General features: G+C 38.4%; 1 protein-coding gene across 1 annotated transcript; it reads right to left on the bottom strand.

Moving 5' to 3' along the window:
• Window positions 1-1638: 1638 nt before the first annotated feature.
• Window positions 1639-19963, bottom strand: LOC110025521 (30S ribosomal protein S6 alpha, chloroplastic; the record flags this gene model as incomplete). Its single annotated transcript, XM_020726059.1, is given in 2 exon segments — window positions 1639-2292; window positions 19842-19963. Coding segments are annotated over 2 exon segments (362 nt in total), but the record flags the coding sequence as incomplete, so codon positions are not given.
• Between the last annotated feature and the right edge of the window lie 9 nt (window positions 19964-19972).

The raw sequence follows: 19972 nt of genomic DNA, 5'->3' as shown, positions 1-19972 counted from the left end.
TAGTCCAGATGAAGTTCCACCGTTATGAGTGCCAGAGGCTTTGCTTCTATCCACTTGGAGAAATAGTTGACGGCCACCAATAAAAACTTATGTTGTCCTTTTGACGGGGAAAAAAGCCCCAAGATGAAGAGACCCCACACGGCAAACGACCAAGGACTAACGATCAGGTGAATTTTTTGGGCCGACTGATGGCGCAATGGTCTGTACTTCTGATATTGTTTACACATTCTAGAATATTCTTTGGCTTCTTTGAGCAAGTTCAGCCAAAAGTAACATTGTCGTCGAATTCGGTGAGCCGGTGTCTTTCCCCAAGAATGGCTCCAACACTCCCCCACCATGAACTTCTCGGAGTATGTCTTCAACCTCGTCTACCCCAAGACACTTTAGGTATAAGGGCGAGGCCAATTTCCTAAAGAGTTTTCCTTTGACTAGTAGGTATTGAGCAGCGTTATATTTGAATATCCTACGATCGGGCACTTCTTCGTCGATCTCCCCCGTGCTTATGCATGAGCTCATCCAGCTTGTCTTCTCATTCTGATGTATCTCTATTGCTAGAGATTCTTCGATCCAGGGTCATCCTAGTCTTTTAAGTAGTCCTTCTCCTAGATGAAGGCTTCGGAATAGAAGGTCGGCAAGCTGATTTTTTTTCCTTCAGACATGTTCGATTTTGAAGCTGGTAAACCAATCAATCTCCATCTTCACCTTCCCCAAGTACTTCGCCATAGTTCGTCCCTGGTTTTAAATTCTCCATTGATCTGGTTTACTATGAGTTGTGAATCAACCTTTACCATTATGTGGACGACTCTCATATCTAAGGCTAGGTGAAGTCCGATAATGAAAGCTTCATAAACCACTTAGTTGTTAGTCAATGGAAAATTCACCTCAATTGAATGGAAGACGTTTTCTCTTGCGGTGTTGCACAAGAAAACTTTAAGTCTAACATCTGATTGGCCAGAGGACGAACACCCCAACCAACCTGATATAACTAATTCAAGGCAAGACTCGAGCCTGTGACACCCGAGGTCTTACAAATACTGCCAACTAATTAATCACGGTGGCATCACACACACACACACACACATAGATATATATATAATACCTACTTTAATATATACATCCATACCACTTAATTTTTAACATCATATCAAAAATATAAGTATTGTAAATGTAAATACCAAATTTTAGATGTTATATATCTAACTGCATAAGAAATGTGCGTTATGTATGTAAATTTCCCTTCAATTTTTTGCTATTTACAAATTTGACACCCTCTTTCATCCTTTTTTTTTTTTTTATTTCAATACCTGCTAAGTTTTAAATAATCATGATAAAATCAACCCATATTGTGGCATGTATAAATATAACAATTTGATAGTTCAAAAGAACTCGCATGAATTCTAATTTTAAAAATATTAATATTTCAATTGATGTGTATGTAATTATCATTTTTTTAATCTTTTTAGCAAACGAACAACCGAAAATAAAAACAAAACAACTTTACTTTTAACATATGAAATGTATTTTATTATAAATAAAAAATATAAATCTAATAAAATAAAAATAAATAAACACAATCTCATACGATCTTTAACAAAGTTTTGCAAAATTAAAAATCAGGGTAAGAAAATGTCATGTGCATCTGCTCTTTTCAACTAAAATAATCACAACTAGTGTCTAACGCGAAAAAATATTGTTGTCTGGAGTCCGGACGTGAGCTCTGTCCAGACAACGGACGCGATACACAGAGGAAGCGCCAACTTTCTCGTGCATCGCATCCGTTATCCAGACGCAATATTTTCTCATCTAACACAGCCATACAAAAATCTCTAGAATTGCAATAAAAGACTAAAGTTTACATAATTCTGTGCACACATGTAATTCTTTACTAAGCTGCTACTGATGCACCACAAACCACAAACAATCAATAATTGCTGCACAGCCTCAGTAGTAACACAGCAATAAGAAACAAGCATACTTAACAAACAAAACATGGATGATGATGATGAAGAAGCATATGTTGTTACATGTGAGCTTTGACGTTTAAGAAAGCTTCTAATATCTCCTCTTCCTAATCTTGAAAGAGGATGAACGAATGACATCGTCATCTTTTTTAAGTCTGGTTTCGAGTGCGATAATCGACTCGGGTTTGGTAAAATAGGTGAAGAGCAGGTAGATGCCATCCAAGTACGTGTTGCTTTCGCCAGCTTTGTTTTTCTTCTTTATGCTGTATGCGAGCGGGATTACGCCTCGATTGAACACCTCTACATACATTCCACCGCCGGTGATGAGCAGCTGAAAGATAAAGCAAAACAAGACGAGATACTTGTATTAATCATGCTAGAACTGATGATTAATCAATCATCCAAAACATATGTAGTTATAAATCAATTTCTTTAAGGGACGGATCACTTTTATTTTTTATTTTAAAAAATATATTTGCTTTAATATATTTTTCATATGTTTTTATTTTCTTTTAGAAATAAATCAACTTATTTTTAAATCAAAACAGTATATTTCTTTCGATCTAATAAGAAAATTACTAGATGACTGAGTCCGGAAAGTTGGGCTCTAATAAAGTAGGAATAAGAATGCAAACATCAACCCACAAGCCGCCTCCTTATACTAAGAGTGTCCTTCTACCTAAGAAAGCTAAAATAAGGAAATAACATGCAACTAGTGCACCAAAAACAAGATGTAATTTCCCAAGGTTTAAAAAACTGAAGTTCAAATTGAGACGTTTTGCTTTGAAAGGTGATGCGTTACCCTCAAGGCGGATATAAGCCACAATGTGTGTGTGTGTAGTAAAAAAATTATAAATATGACATTAATGATTGATATATTAATTTAATTTATTATCATAAATACAAAAAATCATAAATCTCAAATATTAATATAAAATAAAAAATTGAAATGATATGTACAGTAAGGATTCACTGAAAATTTAAATACACCGTAAGGATTGAGATCCATAGCGAACTCATCTTCAGAAGCATCAACATATGATTGTATCACATTGGCATGATATTGGAATTTAACAAATACCCAAGGGAAAATAAATATTACTACTGCATTCAAAGTATGAAATTACAACAAATAAAAAAGAAATATGAAAATACAACAGAACGATAGCACAACACTAGAATTAGAATTGGATCTAGGGTGTGGGTGGTATCGGTTAAGGTTTGAACCTCCGGGGTGGTGGCAAAGGACGGCTAGCAAGCTAGAAACAGCAGTAAAAGAGGCTGTTTTGGGTGGTAGCAATAAGAAAAAAAGGGGTTCGGCAAGGTGGCAACAAGGGGGCAGCAACGAGGGTGAAGGGAATCGATGCAAAAGAGTATATAGGAAAGGTAAAAGAGGATACACACCACATGGAGACCAAGATATAGTCCATGCACCACTTGGAACCTTAGGATACAACAACAAAATGGCAAAAGGCAATGCCGACAACCGTCCAGAAGCAAATCAGAGAAAAATTGAACCCTAAACATCAAATAAACACTTAAAATAGACCTACCACTATTACAAAAGGGCCCCACTCTACTTTAGCGGCAACCCTAGGCCTAGAGAGGACCAAGATATAGTCCGCGCATCACTTGGAACCTTAGGATACAACAACAAAATGGGAAAAGGCAACGCCGACAACCGTCCAGGAGCATATCAGAGAAAAACTGAACCCTAAACAACAAAGAAACACTTAAAATAGACCTACCACTATTACAAAAGAACCCCACTCCACTTTAGCGGCAACCCTAGGCCTAGAGAGGATCAACTGACCCTCACTCCACTTGGACCAAACCAGGCTTGGGCCCCACAACCCCGCCCCCAACCCAGCCCCCATGCCAGTTTACCATAATTGGTGGAGCTTCAACCTCATCTCATGGTGTCAAGTCGGCCATGTTGAAGGTGGCAGAGCTGTCGCAAGAGGACATTCAAATACGTCTCTAAAAGCACATGGATCCTACTATAGAATGCATTGTACCTTAAAACACCTGAGAAGGTTTCCCGAATTGCGAAGAAACCATCTCTATCGGTCCAACCATCTATGGGTCTATTGTTGAACAACATTGGAACATTGGGCCAAGTGTACTCCACAGAGTCCTACTTTTGCTCAAGATTGGCTCACTCCTCTCGAACATGAAGACAGACTGACCATGGAGCCTAAGCACAAGGCACCCGACGTATATGCGTCGAGTTGTGGGCACTCAAGCACCCACTTGGGTGCTACTCGAACAAACGAGTCTGCGCCTAGGTGCCGACTTTGGGTGCATATGTGCCTGCTATAGAGAGGGAGCTTTTATTACTGAGAGACTGGAGCATAGGCGTCGGTGTCAATTGGAGCCTAGGCGTCAATCTATGAGGTGTTGATACAGAGCGCTTGGCGCTTAAGAGTCAAGTTTGGGCACCTGAGCACCCGGTGCAGTTACTACATGAAAAATTAGTTTAACCAATTTTTTAACATTGATCGGTGAGCTTGTTGTTTTCTTCTTTTCAGATTCTTCGACAAGCTTTCTGGTGTAAGTGAAGAGTGTCAAAGAGATGAATTGTGGTGATTTGACGTGATTTTTTGCTTCAAATATAAAAGAAAAGATTGCTGGTGCAAGTCCTGTAAGTTTCTTTGTGTGAATGTGGAGAAGAAACTTGCGTGAGTCCATTGTAAAACTTTCTGAATTTTATAGTAGAATTTATGGTAGTGTGGCTCCGTAGTTTTTTTCTGTTCTCAGGTTTTTTCACCTTAAAACCTTGTGTAATTTTCTGGTTGCTTTGATTGTGCTTCTGTGTTTAAATTTTTGTTTTGATTTTCTTGAAAATTGTGATCTTATTCAGAAGCAAAATTAAAAGGAAACTCATTCGCGGTAGTTTTCCCTAACAAACTGGTATCAGAACCAGACCTGATTCAAGTTGGAGCAATGGATGAAGAAGCAAGGTTCAAAGTGGAGAAGTTCAATGGGACGAACATCGTTTTTTTTAGAAGATACAGGTGGAGGATTTGTTGTATCAGAAAAAATTGTAATTGCCACTACAAGGAATTACAAGGAAGTCTGAGTTTATGCCTATGGAGGAATGAGAAGTGTTAGATCGAATGACACTAAGTTTGATCAGGTTGACACTTTCCACATCTATTGCGTTCAACATCTACGGTGGATCTTATGACAGCACTGACCAAGATATATAAAAAATCTTCTGCTTCCAATAAAATTTTTCTGATGAATAAATAATTCAACATAAAGATGGTGAAAGACAGTTTAGTGACAGAGCATCACAATAACAACTCTGTGACGAACCAGTTATGTTTTCTGGGGATCAAGTTTGATGATAAGGTCAAAGCACTGGTGATACTATTTTCATTGTCAGAAAGCTGAGATGGTTTAGTAACAACGGTGAGTAATTCTTCAGAGACATCGAAGTTGAACTTCGACGATATCGTAGGTCTGATGTTGAATGAAGAAGTTCACAGAAAAACAACGAATGGTGAATCTTCAGATTCTACGCTGAATGCTGATAACAGGGGGAATGAATCTGGGCAGGAATACAGGCAGAGGCAAATCTAAGTCCAAGAAAGGAAAGTCCAAGTCAAGCAGAGATGAATGTTGAAACTGTGGTAAAAAGGGGCATTTCAAGGATTTGAAAGCTCTAAAAAAAGCTGAGTGGAGGATAAGAAAGTAGTTTCTCTATTAATGTCTCCACAGACGAAATCCAAATGGACTCTCTCGTGTTATCCCTAGTCAGCACTGTATCCTTGAAAATGGATTCAGGTGCCTCTTTTCGTGCTTGCCTCAATAAAGAGGTGTTTAAAAATTACACTCAGAGTGATCTATGAAAGATTTATCTGAGAGATAACAAAGCCCGCGGTATAGTTGGAAAGGGTGATGTTGATATCATGTTGCGGAATGGAGCAGTCCGGAAGCTTACTGAAGTCAGAGATGTTTCTAGTTTGAAAAGAAATCTTACCTCTGCTAGCCTGCTAACAAAGTCAGGACTTATGACTAGTTTCATAGCTAATTCGTGGAAGGTGACCGAGAGGGCATTATTTATTGCTCGGGGCAACATTGAAGGAGTCTTTTATTGGATCCATGAAATGACTGATTTTATTGATGTGGTTGGAATCAGGGTGGATGCAAGTCTGTGGCACCGTAAGTTTGGCCATATGAGCGAAAAAAGGTGTGAAGTCCCTACTTTCAAAAGAATAAGCTTTAGGCTCTAAAATTAGTTGATTTGGATTTCTATGAAAATTATATTTATGGCAAGCAGAAGAAGAATTCTTTCTCCAATAGTGGGTCAGCGGTGAAATCAAAAAAATCGGAGTTTGTGCATACTGACATATGGGGTCATTATCTAGTTCAGTCCATTGGAGGTCTTGCTATTTTGTCACGTTCATTGATGATCATACGAGAAAGGTATAAGTTTTTTTCTTAAAGCAGAATTCTAATCTATTTGAAGTCTTTAAGGAATGGAAAACTATAGTAGAAAATGAGAGACTTAAAGCCGAAGTGTCTCATATTAGATAATGAGAGTGAGTATCGTGGTCAGAAGTTCAAAAACTTTTGTGCTACAGAGGAGGTCAAGCATGAGTTCACTGTCCCAAAAACACCGCAACATAATTATGTGGCTGAGCGCATGAACAGAAGAATCGCAGAGCAAGCTTATAGCATGAGACTGCATGAAGGCTTACCAAAACTATTTTAGGTGGACGTAGTAAGCACGATTGTTTATCTGATAAATTGTACTCCATTAATACCTTTAGAGAAAGGCTTAACTGAAGAAACCTAGAGTGACAAAAAGATATGTCTATCTCATTTAAGAGTATTTAGGTGTTCTACATATATGCATGTTGATGCAGGGTTCAACAACAAGCTTGACTCAAAATTTGTCAAGTGCATTATCATTGGATATGACTTAGATGAGTTTGGGTACAAGTTCTCGAATTATCAGAATTAGAAATTCATCAGAAGCAGGGACGCCGCATTCAACGAAATGAAGATGTGCAAGGATAGGGTTAGAACTTAGGACATTCTGTCAGCTACTTCTGAAAATCCAAATATGTGGAGCTAAAAAATACTAGTGATTAGGAAGATGGAGAAAGAAGTAGTACTCAATCAGAAGGAGAGTTGGAAGTTCCTCATTCATCTGCTACATAATTTAGAAGATCCAGCAGAGAGAAATAACTCATACAAAGATATTGTCCTTCTTTACACTATTTGTTATTAAATGATAGTGGTGAACTAGAGTGCCTTGAGGAAGCCACTCAAGTTGAAAATTCAAGGGAGTGGGAGCTCGCCATGGATGAAGAAATGCAATATTTAGAGTCAAATCAAACATGGGATTTGACGAAACTATCATATGGCAAAAGAGCACTGCACAACAAGTGAGTTTACAGACTGAAAGAGGAGTCAGAAGGTAACAAACGCGTTGCAAGACAAGACTTGTTGTGAAGGGTTTCCAACAGAATGGAATGAATTACATAGAGATCTTCTCCTCAGTGGTGAAGATGATGACTGTCAGGGTTGTGTTGAGTCTGATGACAGAGAAAGACCTACATCTGGAGCAGATGGATGTAAAAACTGTTTTCTTACATGGAGATCTGGAGGAGCTATACATGGTGCAACCACAAGGTTATAAATTCCAGACAAAGAAGGTTTGGTCTTCAGATTGAAAAAGAACCTCTATGGCTTGATGCAAGCCTCGAGACAGTGGTACAGAAGGTTTGACAGGTTTCAGACCACTGTTGTTTCATCAAACACTTCGTTAACAATTATATTTTGTTTGTTTTGTATGTGGATGAAATACTGATTGCAAGAATAGATATGAAGAAAATCAAGAACAGAAACATTATCAAGTGAGTTCGAGATAAAGGATTTAGGTCCAACCAAGAAGATCCTGGGGATGAGAATCAGTAACAACAGGAGTGTCGGAACACTGAAGTTGTTTTAGGCAAAGTATGTTGAGAAGATCCTACAGAGGTTCAACAATAGTGAAGCGAAATCAGTTAGTACTCCCTTAGATAGTCACTTCAAACTATATAAGGAATTATCACCTAACTCTGGAGCACAAATGGAAAGAGCTCCATATGTCTTTGCAGTTGGAAATTTTATGTATGCAATGATTTGTACCAAGCCAGACATTGCATATGCAGTGGGTGTGGTCAGCAGATACATGAGTAATTCAGGCAGACATCATTTGGAGAAGGTAAAATGGATTCTCAGATATTTAAGGGAAACAATCAACATTGTACTTTGCTATGAAAATGCAGAAACAGTTTACAGGGATTTGCAGCTTCAGATCTGACAGGAGATGTGAATAGTAGAAGAAGTACGACAGGATATATCTTCGCATTGGGGAACACCGCAATGTGTTGGGTTTCCAAGTTGCAGAATATCGTTGCATTTTCAATTACAGAGGCCGAATATGTTGTTATCACAGATGTTAGCAAGGAAATTTGGCTACAAAATTTCATGACAGAACTGGGCAAGGAGCAAGGAGCAAGGAATTCAAAAATTTTACAGTGACAGTATGAGTGTAATTCATCTTGCTAACTAAGAACACTGTTTTTCATGTCAGTACGAAACACATCCAGCTCAAGTATTTGATTTCTTCTAGAAGATGGGTAGTTATTTCTGGAAAAAAACATACACAGTTGAGAATCCTGCAGATATGTTGGCGAAGGCAGTGACTATTGAGAAACTGAAGATGTGCTTGGCTTCAGTTGGGTTTCATGAAAATTGAGACTAAGGGTGAGTCAAATCACGATACATGACTATGAAGGTGATTCAGATGGAGGTATAGATACCAAACTGGTGTTGGGTGTTATAGTCTCCAAGTGAGAGATTGTCGGGCTTTGGAACCTAAGCACAAGGCACCCGATGCATATGCGTCGGGTTGTGGGCGCTTAAGCGTCCACTTGAGTGCTACTCGAATAGAGGAGTCGACATCTAAGTGCCGACTTTGGGCGCATAAGCTCCCACTATAAAGCGGGCGCTACTCTTACTCCCGAGAGATCGTCGGATAGGCATCAGTCTATTGGTGCCTAGGTGACCATTATATACAGAACACTTAAAGCTTAAGCTCCATGTATGGGCACCTAAGTGTTTGGTGTGATTACTACCCAAAAGATTGATTTTTAAGCCAATTTATGAGTGGGGACCTGTGAGCATCTAAGTGCCGACTTTGGGCGCATATGCGCCCCCTATAGAGCGGGCGCTACTCTTACTCCCGAGAGACCGTTGCATAGGCATCAGTCTATTGGTGCCTAGGTGACCATTATATACATAACACTTAAAGCTTAAGCACCATGTTTGGGCACCTAAGCGTTTGGTGTGATTACTACACAAAAGATTGGTTTTTAAGCCAATTTATGAGTGGGGACCTGTGAGCATGTTGTTTTCTTCTTTTTGAATTCTTCGACAAGCATCTCGGTGAAAGTGAGAACTGTCGAAGAGGTGGATTTCAGTAATCAGTGTTTTATTGCGTTGGATCAAAGAGAGAAGATTGTTTTCGCAAGTCCTATAAGTGTGAGTGTAGAGAATAAAGTTGTGCGACTCCTTTTAAAACTTTTTGAATTTCATAGTGGAATTCCTGGTGGTGTGGCCCCATGATTTTTTTCTATTCTCAGGATTTTCTACATAAAATCTTTGTGTGCTTTTCTGGTCGCTTTGATTGTACTTCCGTATTTAAATTTTTGTTCCGATTTTCTCAAATATTGAGATCCTATTCCTCGGCGAAATTAAAAAAAGACTCTTTTGCAACAGTTTTCCTCAACAAATGGTAGCTTGCTGGAGTGTTTCAGAGCCATTCGGGAAAGATTGCTTGTTGGAGTATTTTTAAGCCATTCGAGAAGGAAACATACACGAGCAATTCTATGCTTTGACTCAGGAGGGAACAAGTACATAACACCGGGGAATTTCGAGCTTTTGTCAGGGAGGTTGAGGGGTATTTATGCAGAAGGACTGGAAGGAAAATTCTTGAAATGCCTAAAGCCCGACATACGAGCAGCTATCCGACTCATGAGACCGCGTGGATTATGGAAAATGATGAAGCTCGCCCAGATGATGAAGTATAAGAAGCAGATGAAAAAACACCAGCAAAGGTGACAACACCAAAGGATTCTACAAGAGTACCTTGACACACACGACAACGAGAACCCAAACGGTGTCATTTCAAAAAGAGATACTGAAGAAGAAGAATATAGTGATACATCCCAGGGGTAACTTCAAGCGCCTCATAGATGCAGAAGTGCGGGATAAAAGAACAAAAGAATTATGTTGCCACTGCAATGAGAAATATGCCCCAAGCCACGGTCAAGGAGAGCGCTTTTCAGATTCTTTAAGTTCAGGAGGATACAGAGAGTCAGAAATCAGAAGATGATACGTTAGAGGAGGAGCATATGCATTTGGATGTGGTGGAGGTGTCCTTCAATTCGGTGGTGGGTTTTACCCCAAATTACACCATGAAGGTGAGGGGGTAGATTGGGAAACAACCGATTATGGTGTTGGTAGATAGCGGGGTCACACATAACTTTATCCCAAATCAGGTCGTGGATAAGCTGGGGTTGGAGCCGGTGACTACAGAGAGCTTTTTGGTGACTACAGAGAACTTTGTGGTCATGATGGGGACAAGGAAGGTTGAGAAATGTCGAGGAATTTGCAAGGGATTGGTTCTGAAACTACATGGTCTATCGGTGGTGAAGTACTTCCTATAGATTTGGGCAGCACAGATGTGATTTTGGGAATGAAGTGGCTGCGAACACTTGAGGAGAAGGCTGATTGGAAGTCCCCGATGATGGATTTCCAAATAGAGGGTAGGAAGGTAATGCTGAGAGGAGATGCTAGTTTATGCAAACTATGGTGTTGCTCAAAACCATGTTCAAGTAGATTTGAAGAGTAAGGTTGGGCTACTTGATGAAGTTGCAAAACATTGAAGAGATTCGAGACTCGGAGTCAGTAAAGTTTCCTGAAGAGGTCCAACAGCTCCTATAGTAGTTTACGGATGTCTTTCAACAATCAAGCGGGTTACCTCCCCCAAGGAAGCATGAGAGCGTGTTTACATTAAAGGAGGGTGTTTCTCCTATCAGTGTTAGACCAAACAAATACTCCCAGATTCAGAAATGAGATAGAGAAGCTGATCCGAGAGATGCTCGAGGTCGGGACTATCAGGCCTAATGTGAGCCCTTTTTCCATTTCAGTCCTGTTGGTGAAGAAAAAAGATGAAAATTAGAAATTTTAGGTGGACTATTGAGCTTTGAACAAAGAGACGATTTTGGACAGGTTTCCTATTTTTGTGATTGTGAGTTACTAGATGAGCTTTATGGTCGAGGCGGGATTATCAAACCTAGTTTGAGCTATTTTTCCAGTCCAGTCCTGTTGGTGAAGAAAAAAAATGGAAATTAGAGATTTTGTGTGGGTTATTGGGCTTTGAAAAAGAAGACAATGTTGGACAAGTTTCCTATTTCTGTGATTGATGAGTTACTAGATGAGCATTATGGGGCGACATTTTCTAAAAAATTGATCTTAAGTCAGGATACCGCCAGATCAGGATGAATCCAACGGATGTGCACAAGACGTCGTTCAGGACACATGAAGGACGTTATAAGTTCTTAGTTAAGTCATTTGGCCTCACCAACACCCCGACACCATTTTCAATCTTATCTCAGGAAAATTTTCCTGGTCTTCTTTGATGACATTTTGATCTACAGTTGTACGAAGACAGAGCATGTGGAGCATTTAAGGACAATCTTGGAGACGTTGAGGGAACACCAGTATTATGCCAACTTGAAATACTCCTTTGCATAGTTACAAGTGAAGCACTTAGGATATATGGTGACCAAAACGAGGGTAGCAATGGATCGGTCCAAGATCGAGGCTATGGTGGATTAGCCCTTACCAATGAGTTTGAAGTAGGTGAGAGGATTCCTAAGTTTCATCGGTTACTACCGAAAGTTCGAGAGAGGATATAGCACGATAACATAGCCACTAACGGAGCAGTTGAAGAAAGACAATTTCCAATGAGGAGAAGCAGCAACACAAACATTTGAACATCTTAAGAGAGTCGGGATTAGCATCCCAATAAAAGCACTTCCAAATTTCAGTAAACAATTTATGGTGGAAATAGATGTGTCAGGATACGGGTTGGGACCAAAGCGAGGTTAAAGTTAGTACATAAAAGGAAATTGATAGAAATTGTCATGGTCATTCAAAAGTGGCGGGTCTACCTGTTGGGATGACATGTTCTGGTCATAACAGATTAGAGGAGTTTAAAGTAACCTTCTGGAGCAGCGGATAGTGACTGAGGGGCATCAGAGATGGCTATGCAAGCTACTAAGGTATGATTTCGAGATTCAGTACCATCAAAAATTGGAGAACAAGACAGTCGATGCACTGTCGAGAAAGGTGGAGGAACCCCAACTGACGGCCCTATAAGTACCCTTGATCCTAGAGTGGGAAGCCTTGAAACAAAAGAGTAAACGGGATGAGAAGCTGAGGAAGATAAGGGTAGAGCTACAACAAGACCCGAACAATCATCTAGGATATGCATTGAGGGGGGGCAACAACTGCTCCACCATGGGCGATTCGTGCTACCCAAGGCGTCATAATATATTTCCAGATTATTACAGGAGTTTCATGGTAAGCGATCAAGAGACATTCAGGGGTAAAGAAGACCTACAATCGTCTAGCGACGGAGCTTTATTGGGTGGGGATGCGCAGAGACATAGAGGACATGGTGGCAAAATGCGATGTGTTTCAGTGGTAAAAATAATTGACCACGACACCAGGAGGGTTACTATAATCATTCGCATTGCTAGGAAGGTTTGGGAAGAAGTGACAATAGATTTTATCGAGTGGTTGTCACGGTCAGAAGGGTTCACGGTGATCATGATCGTCATGGGTCGCCTGAGTAAGTATGCACATTTCATTCCCTTACAACATCTTTACACTGCGATCTCAGTCACGACAATGTTTATCCAGGAAATGGTTTGTTTGCACGGAGTGCTAGAATCAATTACATCAGATAGGGACAAGGTGTTCCTCAGCCACTTCTGAAAGGAGCTTTTCAGGTTGCAAGGGATAGTCCTTAAGAGAAGTACAGCATATCATCCCCAAACTGATAGGCAAACAAATGTGATCAAAAGGAGTGTAGAGACACACCTGCGTTATTTGATATCTGATACGTTGAAGCTATGGGTCATATGGATTGCGTGGGTCGAATATTAGTACAATACTTCGTATCACACCGCAACACAGACCACCCCTTTCAAGTTATTATATGAGCGGGATCCACCTCACTTGATACATTACGGGCATAGCACTACACCGATATCCAACGTCGATCAATATTTAGAGAAGGACGGGATACTAGCAGAGCTCAAGAGGCATCTATCAAGAGCTCAGCAAATCATGATGAGGAACACAGATGAACACAAGAGAGATGAGCAATTTGAACTAGGAGGCATTGTCTACTTGAAGTTGAGGTCCTACCAATAGAAGACATTGGTCAGGAGGTGAAACAAGAAACTTTCACAACGATACTTTAGACTTTATGAGGCGATGACACACATTAGGGCAGTGACCTACAGTTTTGAGGTAACCGCCATCGTCTGCACTACACCCGTTCTTCCATGTATCACAGATCACAGCTAAGACGTGTGATTGAAGATCATACACCTCGTCCACACTACTGTCGACGTTGACGGAGGACTTAGAGATCATTCTGGAGCCGCTAGAGATCAAAGGAGTGCGAAGTAGGGGAAACAAAAGAGGTATTGGTTAAGTGGAAAGGACAACCAGACAATAAAATGTGGGAGTCTTAAGGGTGATCCACAAGCAATTTTTATCTTTCCATCTTGAGGACAAGGTACCTTTTTTAGAGAGAAGTATTATTACGCCCGTAAGTGAACTGATCCTTCATGGATTAGTCAAGAGTGACCCAACCAGCCCGCCACAATAGCTAGCGGGCCAGTTTTTTCCGCGAGGAGCAAGGCGGCAAATTGTCGCAACAGAAAAAGCAAAGGAACAAGTGAGGTCCACGAGTGCCTTAATCACACTCTTAAGGAGAAATTAAAGGAGTTTTGAGGGAAACTTGGGAAGGAAAGTTTGAAATGCTGTGGGAGGATTCTATTAAGGGGAAGAACCTCGGGTTTGTTCTTTTGATGCATGTTTTATTCGTTGTTGAGTTTAGGGTTTAGGAAGGTAGCACAATAGGAAAAGCAGAAGAATAGTGATATGCATACTATGGTGCTACCTTCCTTCACATGTAACATATGCATATCACTATTCTTCTGCTTTTCCTCATAGCTAGTGTTGTCGCTATAAAGCTTTATATATCGAGCCTTATTGTAATATGTACACAATAGAAAATTTCCCTTGACCATATTTGTTGGAGTGTTTGTGCTCTTTTTAAGAACAAAGTTTTGAATAAAAGTGTTTGATGTTGGCAACCTTCGTCATTGGGGTCAAACCTTGTATAAACTTATTAAAAATTATAACTCTGCTTCACTCTTCTTAATTTCCAATGATGGCAATGATGTTATTTTAGGGAAGATAAATCCTCCTTGAGAATTTATACCTTTACAGCATCAAACTCAACATTTCATCCAGCATAAAAATTATAAATTTGATCATTTTCAACAAATCTTTTATGAAATATTTTATCTTTGTTGCATTCTATTTGAATGTATTGACAATGATCCATCTATTACAAAAGGCCAATTAGCTAATTGAGTATTCTATAATGGGTCGACTCATTGTTTTATGGAAGAGATCATAATTTTAATCTCATAGATTCAGCCTAATCACAAATATTTCATAGATTCAGGCTACATCATATTAAAAAATGTTTGATTAACCATATCCTAAAGTTAGTACGTTAAATGAACATGCATGTGTCACTTATTTCAACCAGGATAACACCATAGTGACCAACTCTTCCAAAGTACTGAATGTTGGATCACCTTGTTGAGAATAGGTGCCAAGTAAATGAATCGAATTTTTTCTTCTCTTAGCAATAATAAATGAACATTTTATAACTTTTCTATTAGATTTGGGCAATCATTTTCACTTCTAAGAATCTAAGACCAATAGACGTGTAATTTTGTAATACATGATAAAGAATGATATGGCAGTAATTGGTTTTAAAGAGAAAGAAAGATAAAGATAAGGCTTGAGAGATGAATGCAACAAATAAGAACATTAAGAAGAATGAAAAGAGACTTGCAGCAATGAGGGCTTACTAGTTTTAGACAATGAGGTGATACAGACTAGGACTTTTAATAAATGCAAAAGCCTAAGGCTCTAATGACATGATAGGAATTAAAAAGATATGGATGACATAAAATTTCCCACTTTAGTATGATAAAGTTGGGAAATGAAATATGTGGATATTGTTCACTGTCTTTCATGTACTGGAAAATATGAATATATATTCATAGATAGGAAGGCATTTAAGTTTCGAATAAGGAAAATTTTGACAATAGGATCAAATTGCTTTCCTATTATTCGTTTGTAGCTCTTTTTCTCAAGCATTTTAGGAAGTTTATTAATTGTAATCAAGAGTTAATTTTCATTAAATATATAATTACCCTAGTCTCATGTATTGAAAAAAAAAGAGAAAAGAGTAAATTCAGTTTTATCCAAAATCAACATGGCACTACAATACAGATTCTAATGATTCCTTTCATCTCACAACGCTTTGATTTGAAAATTTTATTTTCATTATTCATTTGGCTCTTATATGAGTCATTTTCTCATCAAAATTGCGCCTCAAAGTTCTCTTCGTAAGACAAGGTTAACTATTTTGTGAACATTAAACCCCCCTTCAATCGACAATGTTCATGGTTCTCTATGTTGAGTACTGTACATGTTAAGCTCCCTTAACTTGCATAACAATATATAATTCCTAACATAACAACATCAATTTCCTCAAGTGAAACACCTTATCTACTTACTTGCATGGAGCTCCATGTCTTTGACATACACTAGTGTGCCCTTATACCATGCTTGTGCTTATGCCTCACATCTCCATCTTCAGTCATCCTCGACGGGTGACTCATCTCCACATTTAACCTAATTTCTAGCGAGGATCTACATCAAACTGCTCTCTATCGAGGCTAACTCACTAATATTCAACGCCATTGGGATCAAAGAAGGTTTTACAAGAATGTGAATGACAGAAATGACAAAACATGAGATGGCCTCTGAAATGAGTAGTTTAACCTTAGAGGTCACGTCTAATTACGGAGTAGTCGTGACCAACTACTTCAGTGACTATAGAATTGAAGGCTCCATCCTTCTGATCATAGGACATGAACTCAGCAGACAATAATATATCTAACAGTCTGAATCCAACATGTTGTTTATCTGTGGAAAAATAAAGCAGTTGTATCTTATTAGCGTAGGTATAAGTGCTCCTCCAAATGCAGATGATTCAAGATTTAAAAAAAAAAAGAGAGAATAATATGGTAATTAATTTCATGATTAGAGATCAAAGAAAAGTTCATGTACCACTAAACTATTAAAAAGATATAGAATGTAGCTAAAGAAACTATTTCAAGAAAAACAATACAACTATGAGATCAAGACAATACTCCATGATCTAAGACAATTAAACTCTCTTTAACCAAGTATTTTAATATTCCAGCCATAAAGTAACAACTTGATATCCTTGAAAAAGTAAACTGAAAATATTCTCAGGCCAACAAATAATACAGAAAGAATGTTGGAAAAGGCCGGATCTACAAATTCTTATTTGGCTTTAATAAAAAATTTCAATGAAATTAGAGGAAAATAGAGGAAGAGTACTCAGCAATAAGCCATTGCAAGCCTCAAAGATGCCTTTTTTAAAGTTTGGAGAGATGAAAGCATGGAAAAGGAAATGTTGAGAAACTCAAGACTTTGCAACTTTTGAAAGTTTTTCCATAGTGGATCCCAATTTACTAGTGATAATTGACAATAAAAAAAAATGTATACCGTAATGTGAGCATTGTTAAAAACATAAAACCCACCAAATCTACGCCCGTCAACACAATTTCAAGATAAGGATAGTCACGACAACACTACAACTATTATTAAATAAAAAATCTTCATCAAGTCAAGTCCATTTAATAACAAACAAATGAAACTCTTATAAAAATATTTTAGCAATCTCTACTAAAATACTAGCTCTTCAAGCAGTATTTGTATCCTAGCACAAAAATTAAAAGTTTATTTAAGTTTTAAATGCAAAAGTCAAATCCCAGAATCACGGACTCTGCGTGATAGATTAATGACAAGATATTTTTATATTTCATAAACAAAGCTCATGTTATGACAACCTTCCTGTATGAACAGTAAGTGGATCACTCTCAAAATGATTGCTATTAGATATCTTATCATATTAGATAACACTGTTCTCTTGGCTCAAAATGCAATTTGTCATCCATAAACAAACTTACAAGAGATACAAATTATGTTGCCATTTTTTTCTCAAATTTGTTCGAATTTAAAGAGTTGACTTTGACAAAAATGATCGGCAACATTGTCTGTAGGTCTTGATCTGAAATACAATCATGGAAGAAATCGGGACAGCACCATCACTTGCCCTCCAAAACTCGGATAAGATGAAATCAGGACACGAGAATAAAACGCAAATAACATCTTATTGTAGCTTGTGGATCAAAATTTAGCCACAGCCATATGAACTATGTTGGAAAGGACAATCCAATCAATCAACCGATCATAATTTATACATGTAAATAATTATTCACAGCATTACCATAGACAACAATAACATGTCACAAGACCTGACCACAATCAAAAAACTGGTATATAATATCACTGCGGCAGGATTGAAGATTGCAATGAAAACATTATCATCTACAAAATAAATAGATTAACATCAAGCTACCAAGGATTCAAAACAATCATATTAACACAAACCCTGGGTATTAGACATTGGAGCATTCACACATCTCACACCCCATCTGTAGAATCTACATCAATCCCTTTGCTACCTGGGCAATGAACAAGTCCCCCTTGGTAATGGATAAATAACAAACATCTCACACACAAACGACGACATCCTTCCCATCCCAAACACTAAACTCAATCTATCTCCTATCTTCATGGCCCCCAACCTTTCCCACAATTCACTATATGTTCATAACTAGCACAACACAACAACTGTCATATTACATTTGATGTTCATGGCTATCAAATACAGGATCTAGCAACCAATAAAATAATACTTACAGGCACAATTAAATACGGGTTGTATCTAGTCACAACACTCAGCTCTACAACCACTCAAACAATTTGGCACCAGTGCTTGAGACATCCGCACAAAAAAGTACTTGTTTCCATCTCCAAATCCAACCCATAACTCAAAATATCAACAACATCACCTCACTGTCCAGACCATCATCAAAGAAAACGCTGCATGGTATCTCTTGTTCCCAGTACCACTACATATCAATTATTATAACTAATATATTATGATATATGTTGGCCATTTTCCCTCACTTCTATTTAAGGATATAGATATTAGGTATCATTTATAGCACTCTTTTTCACTACTGTTGGATTTTCCCAATACAAAATAAATATGAGACTACATAATATATTATAAACATACATAAATTACTCCTTAATGAAAATAACAAATAATAAAATATTTGAGAACTGATGGAGGAAGAGAATATAACTCCCAACAACTCCAAACCTATCTCCACAACCATGGAATTCAATATCAGTTAAATTGACCATCGACACCAGAACAATATAGATCAGCCAAACAAAACACAAACACCTCGCGGAAATAGCCAGGATAATGTTAAACACAACCAACCTGCTCTCTCAATGTTGGATTGATGTATTATTAACCGCAGGTTAATATATCTAATCAACAAATTACCCTCCACCACCTCCAGCTCGCAATCCCCATATCAACTCCTAAATAATAAAAAAAACCAAGTATGACCACCTCAGGATATTTGATTGTGCATGTTTTCATGACAACAAACCAACACTCATAAATTCATAATCATAGCTCCACTACATTTTTTAGGCTACAATCAGCAATAGAAAGTCTACAAATGCTATGACATATAAATTATTCTCTCCAAGCATGTCACCTTCATAGAGATAAACTTCCCATATATCCACTCACCATCAATTAACACACAAACAAGCAACCCAATGAGCACCACACCTGATCTATTAATCCTCATCTCCACCATACCACAGCCCTCCCCTAGAGCTCCAAATCACAACACTTCCATCTCACCAAACAAACCGCGAACAAACATCCCACACATTAACCAACCAACCACTATCTCAGACCATACAGCAAAAACCTTACATATCTCACATCACTCACAACCACTCAAACAACATCATATGATAAACAAACTCCAAACCGACAACCTGAACCCAAACATATATTAAACCTCTAGTCACCTCAAACTCTACAATATTCAATCAAGCAAACAAAGCTACCACAATGGAAAAAGGTAATGTTAATAGAATTCATGACTTTAATAGCAAGAGACCTAGACATTGGTATCACCCAACAAAATTAACATATATTGAGCAGTAAATAGACTTTCGAGACAAAATACCACCATAATGGATCAATAGCCAACCACAAAGAAAGACTTATAGCATAACTTTTCTCTTAGCATCAAGGGATAAACTACAATAAAACTTCAACTGGTCCAAACTCGTTTAAACAACTCAAGACAAATAGTCGTTTGAAGTTCTTAAGGACTCTAGTTAGCACTTGGCAGTGACATTGCTATTTTTGTGATGTTTTGGCTTTTTATTGTATGCATTGTACTTATTTTATTTAGAGAGGGATTCCACTATTCAATCATCACTTACCTCTTCGTATCTCTGCGTAAAAGAAAGCCGCTCATCCTCCGTCATGTCAGGCCGCAGCACGGCCATCGTCTCGTACTGCCGGAGTCCCGGGGGACACTGAGGCTCCTCCTTATCCTCCAAAGCCGCAAACC

Source organism: Phalaenopsis equestris, unplaced genomic scaffold (assembly GCF_001263595.1).
Source record: "Phalaenopsis equestris unplaced genomic scaffold, ASM126359v1 Scaffold000301, whole genome shotgun sequence".
In the NCBI taxonomy this organism is placed as follows: domain Eukaryota; kingdom Viridiplantae; phylum Streptophyta; class Magnoliopsida; order Asparagales; family Orchidaceae; genus Phalaenopsis; species Phalaenopsis equestris.
Note: the sequence above shows the minus strand (reverse complement) of the source record. Positions and strands in the feature narration are given on the sequence as shown.